The sequence below is a fragment of the Lepus europaeus genome, chromosome 10, assembly GCF_033115175.1.
Source record: "Lepus europaeus isolate LE1 chromosome 10, mLepTim1.pri, whole genome shotgun sequence".
Taxonomy (NCBI): domain Eukaryota; kingdom Metazoa; phylum Chordata; class Mammalia; order Lagomorpha; family Leporidae; genus Lepus; species Lepus europaeus.
Window position 1 is genome coordinate 25,499,275 of NC_084836.1, and position 14,507 is coordinate 25,513,781.

Sequence of the window (14,507 nt, forward strand, 5' to 3'; positions counted from 1 at the left end):
TTTACAACTGTTTAAGACTAATCTATTATCTAATCATTGACACATTCTGCAACTGACTAAAACTCAGAATTTTTTTTAACTGTTTATTCTTTAGAGAAGGGAAGCTGGATAAGGTGATAACCACAGTTTATGGGCAAACAGAAAAGTCTGATTTAAAGCATTTCCACAATGTGTTGTTTATTTTTTTTAAAACAGGAAATATACCACCTAATAGTACTTATTTTTTTCCAAAGGACAATTGGCAAGATTTTTAATGCAAAAAATTGAAGACTTTATATATATTAGCTCTGACTTTAAAAATTTGACCTTGAATATTCTTTAAAAATGTACTTATTTATTTGAAAGGCAGAGTTTTGTTTTTTAAGATTTATTATATGTATTTGAAAGAGTTACAGAGAGAGAACAAGAAAGAGAGAGAGAGATCTTCCACCTGCTGGTTCACCCCCAAGGTGGCCACCAGCAGCCAGGTGCTTCTTCTGAGTCTCCAACATGAGTAGTAGGGGCCTGGATCAGAAGTGGAGCTACTGGGATTTGAACTGGTGCCCAGATGAAATGCTGCCGGCAGATTTACTCACTATGCCACAATGCCAGACCCTGAAAGGCAGAGTTACAGAGAGGAAGAGGCAGAGATCTTCCATCTGCTAGTTCACAGGGTGGGGCCAGTCTGAAGTCAGGAGCCAGGAGCTTCTTCTGGGTCTCCCATGTGGCTGGCAGGAGCTCAAGTATTTGGCCCCGAATATTCTTTGGACTTACCTATAAAAAGGGGTTGCTGGTGCTGGTGCTATGGCATAACAGGTTAAGCTGCCATCTGCAGTGCCGGCATCACATTTGGGTGCCGGTTCACATCCCAGCTGCTCCACTTCCAATCCAGCTCCCTGCTATTGTGCCTGAGAAAGCAGTAGAAGATGGCCCAAGTGGTTGGGCCCTTGCACCCATGTGAGAGACCTGGACAAAGCTCCTGGCTCAAACCTTGCCCAGCATTGGCCACTGTGGCCATTTGGGGAGTGAATCAGCTGATGGAAGATCTCCCTCTGTTTCTTTCCCTCTCTCTCTATGACTCTGACTTTCAAATAAATTAAATAAAAAGGGGTTGCCTTATGTGACTTAAAATCTATTAGAGAAAATGAAGACACACATGGTACCTAGAATTCACTTGTTATATAATGAGTGCCCAAAAACGGTTAATAGCTATTATTCTTTAAGAAGGACTTAGAGAAAGAATTATGATATTTACTCAGTTCACTTTTAAATTAAGCTTTGTTTACTCATCAAGATATCTCAGTGAGTTCCCTGTTTCTTTATGCTTTAGTTATTGTTTTCAAATCCTGAATTGTGCTCTAGCTTAAGTAAGCAGCAAAGAGGAAAAGTGGACTGATGCAGTCAGATTATCCAGGTTTTACTCTAGCTTCATCCCTTGACTATTGATGTCTTAAACAAAGAATTGTTTCTGTATTAATTAAACTGGGATAATCACAATGCTTACCTCCAAAGGATTAAACATTTTCTGGCCCAGTGCCTGACATAGAGTTAGTTATTAACATTAGGTGATTTTTTTCTTTTTTTTACATAGCAGCTGATGTGACCCACTTAAAATGTGAAACTTTTTTCCTTTTATTGTCTCCCCCTGCCTATTCCCCCAGTGATGCTAATTAGAACTAGATCCTTTTTGATTAACATGTTTTCCAGGGGCCGGCAATGTGGCACAGAGGGTTAAGCTGCCACCTGCAACACCAACAAATAAGCGCTGATTCAAGTCCCGGCAGCTCCACTTCCCATCTAGTGCCCTACTAATGCACCTGGGAAAGCAGCACAAGATGGCCCAGGTACTTTGGGCCCTGCCACCCATGTTGGAGACCTTGGAGTTCCAGGGTCCTGGTTTTGTCCCAGCCCAGACCTGGCTGTTGTGGCCTTTTGGGAAGTGAACCAGTAGATGGAAGATCTCTTTCTCTCTTTGTCTCTCCTTCTCTTTCTGTCACTCTCCCATTCAAGTAAATAACATAAATCTTTTTTTAAAAAAGTATGTATGTAAGTGTTTATACATAATACATGCAAATTTCCTCCTAAAATCAGGCTATAATCTGCTTTTTTTTTTTTTTTCATCTGAAAGGCAGAGCAAAAGAAAATGAAGAGGGGGTTTAGACAGATCTTCTATCTGCTGGTTCATTCCCTAAATAGCTACAGCAGCTGTGACTGGGCCAGGCAGAAGCCAGGAGCCAGAAACTCCATCTGGGTCTCCCATGAGGGTGGCAGGATATTTGGACCATCATCTACTGGCTTCCCAGGCCTATCAGCAGAGAGCTAGATAGGAAGTGGAGCAGCCTGGACTCAAACTGGTGTTCCTACATGGGATGCTGGCATTGCATTCAGTGGTTTAAGCCATTATGCCACAATGCTGGCCCCTACTTATTTTATTTTGACATATGGCTAATCTATAAACTCAGTAATTGTGTTATTATCAGTATTATTAGGCTCTGAAAGAAACTTTACCTTGAGGAGATCTACAGAGTTTATAAATGGCTAAAGTCCCTGTACTGTTCAAATATTGTATATTGCCACTGTGAACAGTTGTCATTATACCAAGATAAAAAACTTTAAATGGATTTTCTAAGTTAAATTTTAAAAGAAAATTCTCTCAAAAGAGAGATCCATTTATATGGAAAATCTAAAAGATGTACATATTAATATATTCTCAAAACAAAATGGATCTTTATAAATGGTGCCAACTACACAGGCATTGATTTTCATACTATCAAGCAAAGTTTTAAAGATTGGAAGCAGAGAAATATCTAAGTATAGCTTGCTAAATACTAAAATAGAAATTAAAAAATTTGGATTGACTTCTTAAAAATATAACTAGGGGGCCAGCATTGTAGTGTTGTGGATAAAGCTGTTTCCTATGATGCCAGTATCCCATACGGGTGCTGGGTTGAGTCCTGGCTGCTCCATCTCTGATTCAGCTCCCTGCAAATGTGCCTTGGAAAGCAGCAGAAGATGGCTCAAGTCCTTGGGCCCCTGCACCCACATAAGAGACCTAGTAGAAGTTCCTGGCTCCTGGCCCATCTCCGGCTGTTGTGGCCATTTGGGGAGTATATCAGTGGAGGGAAGATAGCTCTCTCTCTCTCTTTCTTTCTCTCTCTCCCTCTCTCTCTGTGTAACTGTGCTTTTCAAATAAATGCAATAAATTTTAAATAAATATATATATATAAAACTTGGATCTTAATGCATGATTTTTATAATTGATTTTAATTTATGTTATTGTTATTTTTCTTCAATATTTTTCTAGTACTAATTCCAAAGTAGTTCATCAAGTTTTTGCAACATAAATGATTATCAATTCCACATTATTGAACTTTTAGCTTAACTCTAATACTTGTTGCTGTAGTAATATCATGAACATACTTTAGGTATATCTTTGAAGGTAAGGTTGCTGTCGTAAGGGGTACACATGTTTGCAAAGATTGGTATTCACAGCTAAAGTGAATCAGTTTATAGATTCACCACTAATGTGTGATATCTCCCTGAATCTTCATTGATAAAATGGCTAACTTGTTATTTCTATTTCTTTCATTACTAAGATGGAAAACTGTATTTATTAGCAATTTGTATTCTTTCTTTGTGAACCACTAGTTCATATACCTGATCAATCTTCTACAGGGTTGTTTTTTTTTTTTTTTTTGGTTGTTTGTATGTAAGGTACTATGCGATATTTGGAGTTAGAAGTTTTATTTTTTCCTTTTTATTTTGTTTAAGGGCAGAGTTACAAAGAAAGAAATGGAGAGACAAAAAGAGGTCTTCCATCCTTGGGTTCACTCTCCAAACGGCTGCAATGGCCGGGGTTGGTCAGGATGAAGCCAGGAGCCAGGAACTTCTTCTATTTCTCCCACATGGGTGCAGAGGCCTAAAGGACTTGAACCATCGTCTGCTGTTTTCCAGTCGCATTAGCAGGGAGTTGGATAGGAAGTGGAACAGCCAGGTCTGGAACCAGTGCCCAGACAGGATGCCAGTGCTATAGGTGACAGCTTAACCCACTATCATAGCATTGGCCCCTGGAGCTGGAAGTTTAATTTTTACTTATTTGAAAGGCAGAGTAAAGGAGAGGGAGAGACAGAGAGATAGACAGAAATATGGAGAGGGAGAGACAGAGAGATAGACAGAAATATCTTCCATCTGCTGGTTTACTCTCCAGCGGCCACAATAGCTGGGATTGGGCCAGGTCAAAGCCAGGAGCGATGAAATCTATCTGGGTCTCCCACAGGGGTATAAGCTGTCCAAGCAATTGGGTCATCATCTGCTGTCTTCCCAGGCACATTAGCTGGAAGCTGGATGGGAAGTGGAGCAGCCAGGCTTCGAACCAGCACTCCAATGCCAGCTCCAGAAATTCTAGTTTTTGTGTAGTCACACGTATCCTTTTATGTGCCTTTTAATATATGAAAAAAATTTTTGTTTTAAACAAGAATGTTGGCAATTTTCCAAGAAAAGATGTATATCTAAAATGCTTTATCCATATTTGTTGAAACAATAGAGTCTAAAATCACTCACTGGTTACTATTAAATGCACCTATCTCCAAACTTGAAGGCATTTCCTATAATAAGAACTGTAAGTATTCTGAAATCCAAATATAAAGATCCTCTCATTGATCTTTATGATGCTCTCAGTTTTTAAAGACAGTGTCACAAATATTACTAAGGCATGTATAATGGCAGTACCCAGCAGCAAATGAAGGGGAGCGTGGTGCACCGTGTACGTTCAGAAAGCACAGGAACAAACCATGCCCATCTTTTCTTAGCTCTTACTTTCACAAATGGATTACCTTCAATGCAGGCAGACTGAAACCATCTGTAAGATTATCTGCTTCCTCTTCTGAAATCTGCTCTTCACTAAGTCCAAGGCCCAGCTCCTTAAAAGGCACCACACAGATGTAGTTGGTTACATTGTCACTCTCAGAGTTCAGGGGGTAGGTTAAATTAGGTTAAGGCAATCAACAAAAGCCTATTCATTAAAGTTTAAAAGGTACAGTAAAATTGTTCAAAAATTATTTACTAATCTTTATTGTAAACTTTTGCTGGAGATTTGTATCCGTTTTTAAACAGAAATTAGTCTTAAAACCTAATACACAAATATTTTAAAATTTATTTGACTGGCAGAGAGTGAGGTGGGGGCAGAGAGAGAGAGAGAGAGAAAGAGAGAGAGAGGGAGAGAGAGAGAAATGCACTCCCATCCAGTTCCACAAATGTCCATAATGGCTGGATCCAAAGCCAGGAGCTGGGAACTCATTCCTTGTCTTCCATGTGGTTGGTGGGGACCCAATTACTTGAGCTATCATTACTGCCTCCCAGGGTCTTCATTAACAGGAAGCTAACCAGCTAGAATCAAGAGCCAGAGCTGAGAATCAAATCCAGCTACTCCCAAAGAAGACAGAGGCATCTTAATTGCTAGGCTAAAAGCCTGATCCTTAAATACAAGTATTAACCTAATATCTCACATATCTTATGGGACACTTGTGAAGTACTAAGCATATTCTATCTATATAAACTACTGTTGTTTCCTCTTCCTCGTGGTCATATATCAATAGCTATAAAAATGATTTTTCTCTTTTTAATTGTTTTGTGAAAAATTATACCTAAAAAATTTTGATAGTGAACCATCTTTATATTTCTAAGCAAGATCCTATTTGGTCATTTTGGTTTTTATTTTTATTTTTTATTTTTTTGACAGGCAGAGTTAGACAGTGAGAGTGAGAGAGAGAGACAGAGAGAGAGAGACAGAGAGAAAGGTCTTCCTTCCGTTGGTTCACCCCCCAAATGGCTGCTATGGCCGGCGTGCTGCGCCGATCTGAAGCCAGGAGCCAGGTGCTTCCTCCTGGACTCCCATGCAGGTGCAGGGCCCAAGCACTTGGGCCATCCTCCACAGCCTTCCCGGGCCACAGCAGAGAACTGGACTGGAGGAAGAGTAACTGGGACAGAACTGGTGCCCCCAACCGGGACTAGAACCCTGGGTGCTGGTGCTGCAGGTGGAGGATTAGCCTAGTGAGCCGTGGCGCTGGTTCTATTTGGTCATTTTGTAATCATTCTTTGATAATTGTGATAGAATAATTTAGATAGAATATAATTATAATTATATTATATTTAATAATTATTTATTAATTAATTATATATAATTATATTATAATTATATTATATTTTATATAATATATATTATATTATATATTTATATATATAAATATATATTATATAATATATATAATATATAATATATAATTAATTATAATTATATTATATTTAATAATTATTTATTAATTAATTATATATAATTATAATTATATTCTATCTAAATATTTTGCATCTCTACTTATGAGATAGTCGAGCTTTTATTTTTTAATACATCATATTCTGATACTGAGACTATAGTATTTTTATGAATACAATGACATAGGGGAGTTCTTTCTATAGTCTTGAATTTTTTAAAAAAAGATAGATAAGACAGGGAGAGGGAGAGAGAGGTCTTTCATCCACTGGCTCACTCCCCAATGGCCGCAAAGGCCAGGACTAGGTTGGGCGCGAGTCAGGAGCCTGGAACCCCATCCTGGTCTCCTACATAGGCATGGGTAGGCATTTGTGCTATTATCTGCTGCCTCCTAGGATGCATTATCAGGAAGCTGCATTGGAAGCAGAGTAGCTGGGGCTTGAACTGGCGTTCTAATATGGGACACTAGCTATGGCTTAACCTCTGTACCACAGCACAGGCTTCCTTGACTTTTTTTTTTTAACCTTTTCTATACTCTTTATTTTTTAAAAAAATAAAATCATTTCAGGGTGGGTTTGACATAGTGGTTAAGCTGCTGCTTGAGAGGTTTAAGTTTCGAGCCCTAGTCATCCCAGTTTCCTAGAAGGCAGCAGGTTGTGGCTCAAGTACTTGGGTCCCTGCCAATCACGTGAAAAACTTGGATTGAGTTCCTGGATCTTGGCTTCAGCCTTACTCAGTCTTGGCTGTTGCAGGCACTTGGAGACCAAACCACTAGATGGGAACTTGCTTTCTCTTTTCCTCTGCCTCCCTGCCTTTCAATAAAATAAATTCAAACAAACAAATAAATAAATTTTTTCAAAGATTTATTTATTTGAAAGGCAGACTTACAGAGAGGCAGAGAGAGAGGTCTTCCATTTGCTGGTTCACTCTCCAAATGGCTGCCTGGAAATGAGCCCATCCAAAGCCAGGAGCCAGGAATTTCTTCCAGGTCTCCCAAGAGGGTGCAGGGGCCCACAGACTTGGGCCATCTTCTACTGCTTTCCCAGGCCATAGCAGAGAGCTGCACTGGGAGAAGAGCAGTTGGGACTCGAACCAGCACCCATAAGGGATCTCGGCAGTGCAGGTACTGGCTTTACCTACTACGCCATAGTGCAGGTCCCAAAATAAATAATTTTTAAAATCATTTGGATCAGGTAATCTTTTTCTTATTCATTTAGTTTTTGAATAGATAGCACAGTCCCAGGATTCAAAATTCATGAGATATTAAGGGGTACAGTGAAAACTGCTTCCCATCCCTACCTCTTTACCACTCACTTTTCTTATCCAAAGGCAAGGGCAATCCCTGTCACTAATATCTTCTATATTCTTCAGGGTATTTTATACACACATATGTAAAAGCAAATACAAATAATAACATGTAGCTGGAGGTAAATACAGAGTCAAACAGGTATGTATACATATGTGTGTGCAAACACAAACACACTTAGTTGTTTCCACATATATACAGTCTCTTAGGCACAAATGGAAGGGTACTATAAATACTGTTCTGTGCACTTGCTGTTTTTTTCACTCAGTACAACTTAGAGATCATTCCACAGTAGTGTCAAGAACTCTGTAATCTGGCAGTTAACATAGAATACTAAAAACTGTATAGCAATGAAATGGACATCTGAGTGATTGCTGGTTTTAGCCCTTGTTTATATTCCTGTGGAACGGTGGTCTTCATTTGCTTTTTATTTGCTGATTATTATGTTTAGTGGTGAATTAAGCCTGTGACTATAGAGTTAACTAAAAATACGTCTTTGTAAAAACAAAGGGGGAAAAAGAAAGTAATGAAGGAGGGAGATTGGGGAGTTTGGAGGGAGCAGAGAAATCTAGTTATTTTCTTAGAGCTGTACCTATGAAATCCATTTTTTTATAAATTTTATAAATTTTAAAGATGCAAAAAATCTTAAGAAAATAAAATGGGTGAAATAAAAAAACTATAATTATCTTTTATAATAGTTACCCATATTTTGTTTGCATATAACCCTATATTTTCTTTTTAAAATAGGATATTTTTTGTTTTATTTTTAAAAGATTTATTCATTTATTTGAAAGGCAGAGTTAGAAAGAGGGAGAGAGAGAGGGAGAGAGAGAAAGAGAGAGGGAGAGAGAGCTCTTTCATCTGCTGGTTCATTCCCCAAAGGTCCTCAACAGTCAAGAATGGGCCAAGCTGAAGAGAGGAGCCAGGAACTCCATCAGTGTCTCCCATGTGGATGGATTTGGCCCATGTACTTGGGCCATCTTCTGCTGCTTTCGTAGTTACATTAGCAGAGAGCTGGATCTGAAGTGGAGCAGCCAGGATTTGAACTAGCTCAGATGTGATCCTGGCGTTGTAGGCAGGCAGCAGCTTAACCTGCTGCACCACAATGCGGGCCCCAAAACAGTATTTTTTTAAATCACATGTCAGTCTGTATTTTGACAGGACAGAATTATTTCCCCTTAGAGTTTCTAATTTGCTACCACAGCTTCATATACTACACTATTATAATTATTTTAATGTCTCCCACACCTACGGTTACAGTTGTATTCTCATTACTAATCTTATAAACCTGTCTTTTATTTTGATAAGGTATATGAAAGTTTACGTATCTTATTGGTCTTCTCAAAGAAGTGGTTGGTGGATTATTTTTTACTTTGATTCCTTAAAGTTTCTTATATCGAGACTACAACCTGGCCTCAGTCTACCTTTGAATCTTTTTTGATGATCCAGTCCCAGCTTTTGTACTTCTGTCTTGAGGCTCTTCTTTATGTATACCAATCATGCTAAACACATTCCTGTCCAGATCTCTATGTTCCATAATCCATCTAATTAGAATATTCTCTCAGATCTTCCTCATCAATCAAATCTGAGAGAGGTCCCTGTCGTCCCATCAAAAGCAGCAGGACATGAAGTACTCTCTAGCCTACTGCTGTTATTTTTTCCTTTTATAGTAACTACTATAACTGGACATCTTATTTGTTCACATTTAACTGATTATCTCATCCACTAGAAGATAAGGCCCAAGAGAACAAGGGTGTTCACTACCTTATCCACTGGTGGGCCCCCAATATTTAGAAAAGTGACTAGTATAAGGAACTCTTATAATAATGTGCAATTTTTGTCAGGCTGTCCCCCTCATTCTCCTACTGCTCACTGTATGGTAAGTTCCATGAAGCACGGACCATGTCTACTGTATTTGCCATCGTATATCTAGTGACTAGCATATTAGTCAGCACTGAGTTTACCTTCAGGGAATAGTTACTGAATGACTACTTGCAGTTCAGATGCCACTGTCATGGAATGAAAGACTTGTATTCATTCTTTGTGGGTCAGTTCAGGCGTCACCTCCCTGAAAGCCTTGTCTGACCCCATAAGCTAAGCATGTTGTCCTGCTGTGTTGGAAGGCACGTTGGGCACTTATGCTGTATGACGAGCACTGGCTTACCCATTGATTGTACTTAGACATCTCTAAGAGGGTAGCGCACATATTTATTGTCTTCCCAGCACCTAGAGGAGTGTGTCACAAAGTAGCAGGCAGTGGGGAAACTGAATGTACAAATTCTTAACAAGAACTAAAATGCTTTCTATCCATTTTCAAAGGGGTAGAATGGCACAATAAATATACACAGAAAGAAAGAGAGAGAGAGAGAGAGAAAGAGAGAGAGAGATTCGAGTTCTAAGTCCTACAGTCAATATACAACATATTACTAGTTGTGTGACACTGAGCAAGTCACTTGACTTTTATTTTTATTTTCTCATAAATTACAGAAAAGACAATGTAGCTAGGAAGGTTTGTGTAGGATATGATGACAGAATACAAACTATTTTGTAAACTTTAAGCACTATCATTATCAGTGCCACAACACCTAGTATATTGAAGGTTTAGTGTAATTTTCTTGCCCTTCATTTATTCACAATTTAAGTTGTTTATGAATCTTTATCAAAACAAAGATCTTATATACCTTTGTTTTCTAGCTAAAAGAACCAATTTCCTGATTAAGTAAATTTAAGTGACATACATATTGTGTTATGCAGTCTTTGCCTTCTTTTTACAGGCTGGACACTGATCATTTTACAGGCATTAACTCATATGCTCTAACAAAAACACAGTAAGGAAGATTATGTTATTATTGCTATTTAAAGATGAGTAGCAAAGTACAAAGAGGTTAAGAAACTGTTTAAGGTCCACTAGGCAGTAACTGGTAGAGCCAAGATTTGAATGTAAGTCGGTCTGCCTCTAGAGCCTGGTTTTTGAAGGGGAAAAGATTTCCTGTTGCCAGGTTATTACCATGATGCAAATGTGCCATAGTGAGGAATTTTTGAAAATGCCAGACCTAGGAAATCCAGGCTCTTCTGACTTTATTCTCTGGGTAAGTGAAGGGAGGCACTTCTAGTCCTTCCCTTGTTAAAAATGAGCCACACAAGAGCAGAAGAACTTCCTCCTGTCTATTATTGTCATTCCTCTTGGAATGTATTTCCAGTTTTAAAATAAAAGTGATGATGGAAATTAGTTTCAAAACAGACAATCTTAGTTTATAGTTCACATGTACAGGATGTAACTATAGTATCTATATTCAGGACTCTGGAAACATGGCTTATTCTCATGGACAGACAGAAAAGGATATTTTTTCAGCATATATAGGGTAGCTAGCCTTGCTGCTTGAAAGTTGGCTCTGACAGTTCTGTAGACAGCTTTCCGAAGACCGATGAGATGCTGACTGGGATGCTGTCCAGCTTTATTAAATGAGCAAGCAGCACTGACCCTGTCAAGCAAACTTGAAAAGTAAAATGTGATACAACTGTACAGGTGTCCTAAAGCATTTGTTTCCTAAATCCACAATTCTATTATTAAACTTAGAAAAAAATGTCTTTTTCTAAACTTTCATTAGAAAGTACTTATAAGTATCCCACTCATGTCTTACAAATAGCCACTTATTTCCTTGATATGTACATAGCCACCAGTAAAAAAAAGACAAATGAAAGATGAAAATCTCCCAAGAGTTAAGGCTTCCTCTGATATGCAGAAACAATGAATTTTAGTTGAGATATGATAGAAATGCAAGAATATGTAAAAGTTTGCATCTTTTTATGCAGATACTCTACTCGCTGAAATATACTACACTGGAAGTATTTCACATTCAGCTCTCTCTCTATATATATTATATATATATATATATATATATATATATATATATACAGGATGTTTAAAAGGGCTTAATTATAAAAAATTATATTCTTAATATATATTTACATATGCTCAATAATCATATATTTGGTCACTTGTACAGAACAATCAAATACTACATATAATAATACATTCTGTACATTCAGAAAAATAGGGCAAAATTACTTACCCACCTGCTGCCACTGGCACTTACCTACTCAAAATGAAGTAGGGGACGCAGAAAGATAACAGGACCAGTGGCCAACAGGGGAATGCAAGTAGAAAGGCAAAGTAAGGATTACTATGCAGCAGCAGAGCTACTCTCACACTGTTCAAGAGGAAGCACATTTCATGGCACTTTCCCTAAGATTGATGAACAGAATCTATCTGCAACAGTTACACAGAATGTATTCACGTATAACTGAAAGTACACATGATTCAATAGTACACAGCTACTGGATAATAGTTTTTTCACCTAACCAGTACTTTCTCCCAATAACCAAATAAAATATTGGCATTTATAAATTTCCTACACTATAGCAACAAATCTCTAAGACAAGACTTCCAACTCAAAAATTTAAAACTATGAAACCAAACAAAAATACATTCAAGCATTGAAAGAACAGTGATTGACAGGTTTATTTTCAAATATAAGAAAGGAGGCAATGAAGGGTTAAATTATTTGCCAGAGAGGACAAATTGAAGCAGAAACAAAGCAGCACTCATGATGACAATATGCAGCACGACTGCTTGTGCTCTACTTTATTAAATCAAGTTTAGAAGCCAAAAATCCTAAAAAATTTGTTTTAAAATCTATTATTTCTCCTAATTTTTAAAAATACATTGTCCACTTAGAGACAAAGCATAGTTTCTTCCAATACTTCTTTTGCCTATGTGCTATCTGAATAGGTAGAAAGTCACCATCTGGAGGTAAATCATGTCTCACTGACCCACTTTACCTTTTCATGCCACTTCCATAATATGGGTAAAAGAGGGAAATGACAAGAGGCAGCGAACTGCAAGCAGAAGTTAGACAAAGAGTGGAGCCACTTTACTTAGTCCTCTCAGTGAAATGCTGTTTAAGAATGAAAAGGAGCTCTTACTAATTTTTAACTTTCAAAATTTGCTGCAGTCTCCTATCCTTTATCAACAAGCGGACTTAACCTAACAGAAGGACAAAATCAGCAGACGCCATGGGTTGCTTTAGAGTTGAGCAGAAGTTAAGCCCTCTTACACCTTGTATTGTTTAAATACTCAGAATTGTTGTGTAGAACACAACACACTGAAGAACAAGAAAACTGCTGGAGAGTCTTCATGCCTCTGAGCCATGAGTTTGCAGTTACAGTCGTTATGTTCAGATTATTTTTTTTTTTCTAGAGCACAGCAGAGTGAAGGATGCGATGACTACTGAAGGTTTTTCACTCTCGCTTTTCCAGATATAGCTCATTAAAAGCAATAATTATTTTTCCCCATTTACTTTCTCCCACCTATAGATTACAAAGGTTATGTAAATCATTTAAATATACTGCAGTACAGCTGTCCTTGTTAGTGTTTGGCAGGCAGCCTAGCATACAGGAAACAGGCTTTAGAAGGTCGATGAAATGGGTCTGAGTATTTACTATACCAATCACAATGTGTGCCTTTAGTTGTATGCAGAGTGCCTAGCAAAGGATATGGGTCATAGTTGGGGCTCAATAAATGTAACTTTCCTTTTTAAAACAGAATAAGGAGCCACTATATCTTGTAGCTTCTAACATACTTACAGCTAGACTGGTGATATTTAATTTCCAAAAGGAATGTGAAACATCACTATTTGTATGATATGCTGAGTTTCAGTGGCTTAGTATCTCCTAGTATTTACCTGAAGAGTATTATTAATAGATGTTGAGATGTTTCAAAATGAATTCATGTCAGACACAGCTATCATTTAAATGGAGGGTGAAGGCCTCTGACAATCAACATTTACTGAGCAACTACAGCATGCTAAGTTCAGTGCCATGCATTCTCTGCATATATCTTACATAGTTACATGGCAACATATGGAATAATCTGGATTCTCCAAGTACTTTGGCTTGTCAGAGTAGACGAACAGATTCATTCAAATATATTAAATACACTATATAGTGTTATTTATTCCTTCACTTAGCAGTTAATGGATTTTAGCAAGTGCTAAAGAAAAACACATTTTTCCTTATAAATACAACATGGAGATGTAAACAGGTAATAGTCTCCCTGAACTATTTAGTAGAAAAAACCATTTGAAAAATAAAATAAAAAATGAACTCACAGTGTAAATCCTCTGGAAATAACTTCAGTCTCTTGAATGAGACGTAAAGATTTTCTCACAAGGTTAGTGAAAGCCCGGCTATTTGTGGCCATATCTTCCAAATGGAAAATGTATTTTTTTAGGGTCACTTGTAGTTTGGCTGTCCTCCATAATCTCAAGGCTCGAATGATCAGATAAACAAATAGAATTATTCCCCAAACCAGCCAGGAAGATATAATCCACCAACTGGGAAGCATAATGAGCAAACTAATGAAGGCAAATAGCATTGAGACATCCCTAGGAACAGAGAAATCAAGAAAATGACATCCATCAGACAAGAAAAAGAAAAATGAGTCATCAATCAGTAAAAGTGATGGTAAACTTAGGTTTACTACAACAGACAATGCTAGCTTCTTTGTAAAGCAAGACTTAAAAAATGATATTTAATAAGGTAATGTGAAATAAGAGGGTACTTTAGAGTTCATGGGAAATGGAATTAAAAGTTAAGTTTATTGCCTGCGCCGTGGCTCAACAGGCTAATCCTCTGCCTAGCGGCGCTGGCACACCAGGTTCTAGTCCCGGTCGGGGTGCTGGATTCTGTCCCGGTTGCCCCTCTTCCAGGCCAGCACTCTGCTGTGACCAGGGAGTGCAGTGGAGGATGGCCCAAGTGTTTGGGCCCTGCACCCCATGGGAGACCAGGAGAAGCACCTGGCTCCTGCCATCGGATCGGTGTGCTGCGCCGGCCGCGGTGGCCATTGGAGGGTGAACCAACGGCAAAGGAAGACCTTTCTCTCTGTCTCTCTCTCTG

The 14,507-nt window shown here is 38.2% G+C and overlaps 1 protein-coding gene across 10 annotated transcripts in view; it reads right to left on the reverse strand.

The window, feature by feature from the left end:
- VEZT (vezatin, adherens junctions transmembrane protein) overlaps positions 1 to 14,507 on the reverse strand; it is a 91,115-nt gene that overhangs the window by 22,787 nt on the left and 53,821 nt on the right. For 5 of the 10 annotated variants that reach the window (XM_062203106.1, XM_062203107.1, XM_062203104.1 and 2 more), the window contains 3 exons: positions 13,721 to 13,996; positions 10,895 to 11,044; positions 4,812 to 4,959 (listed from right to left, as the gene is read on the reverse strand). In XM_062203106.1, coding sequence (XP_062059090.1) covers positions 4,812 to 4,959; positions 10,895 to 11,044; positions 13,721 to 13,996 — 574 coding nt within the window. The remainder of the gene's footprint in view (positions 1 to 4,811; positions 4,960 to 10,894; positions 11,045 to 13,720; positions 13,997 to 14,507) is intronic. The other 5 variants (XM_062203105.1, XM_062203111.1, XM_062203109.1 and 2 more) reach the window with 4 other exon arrangements.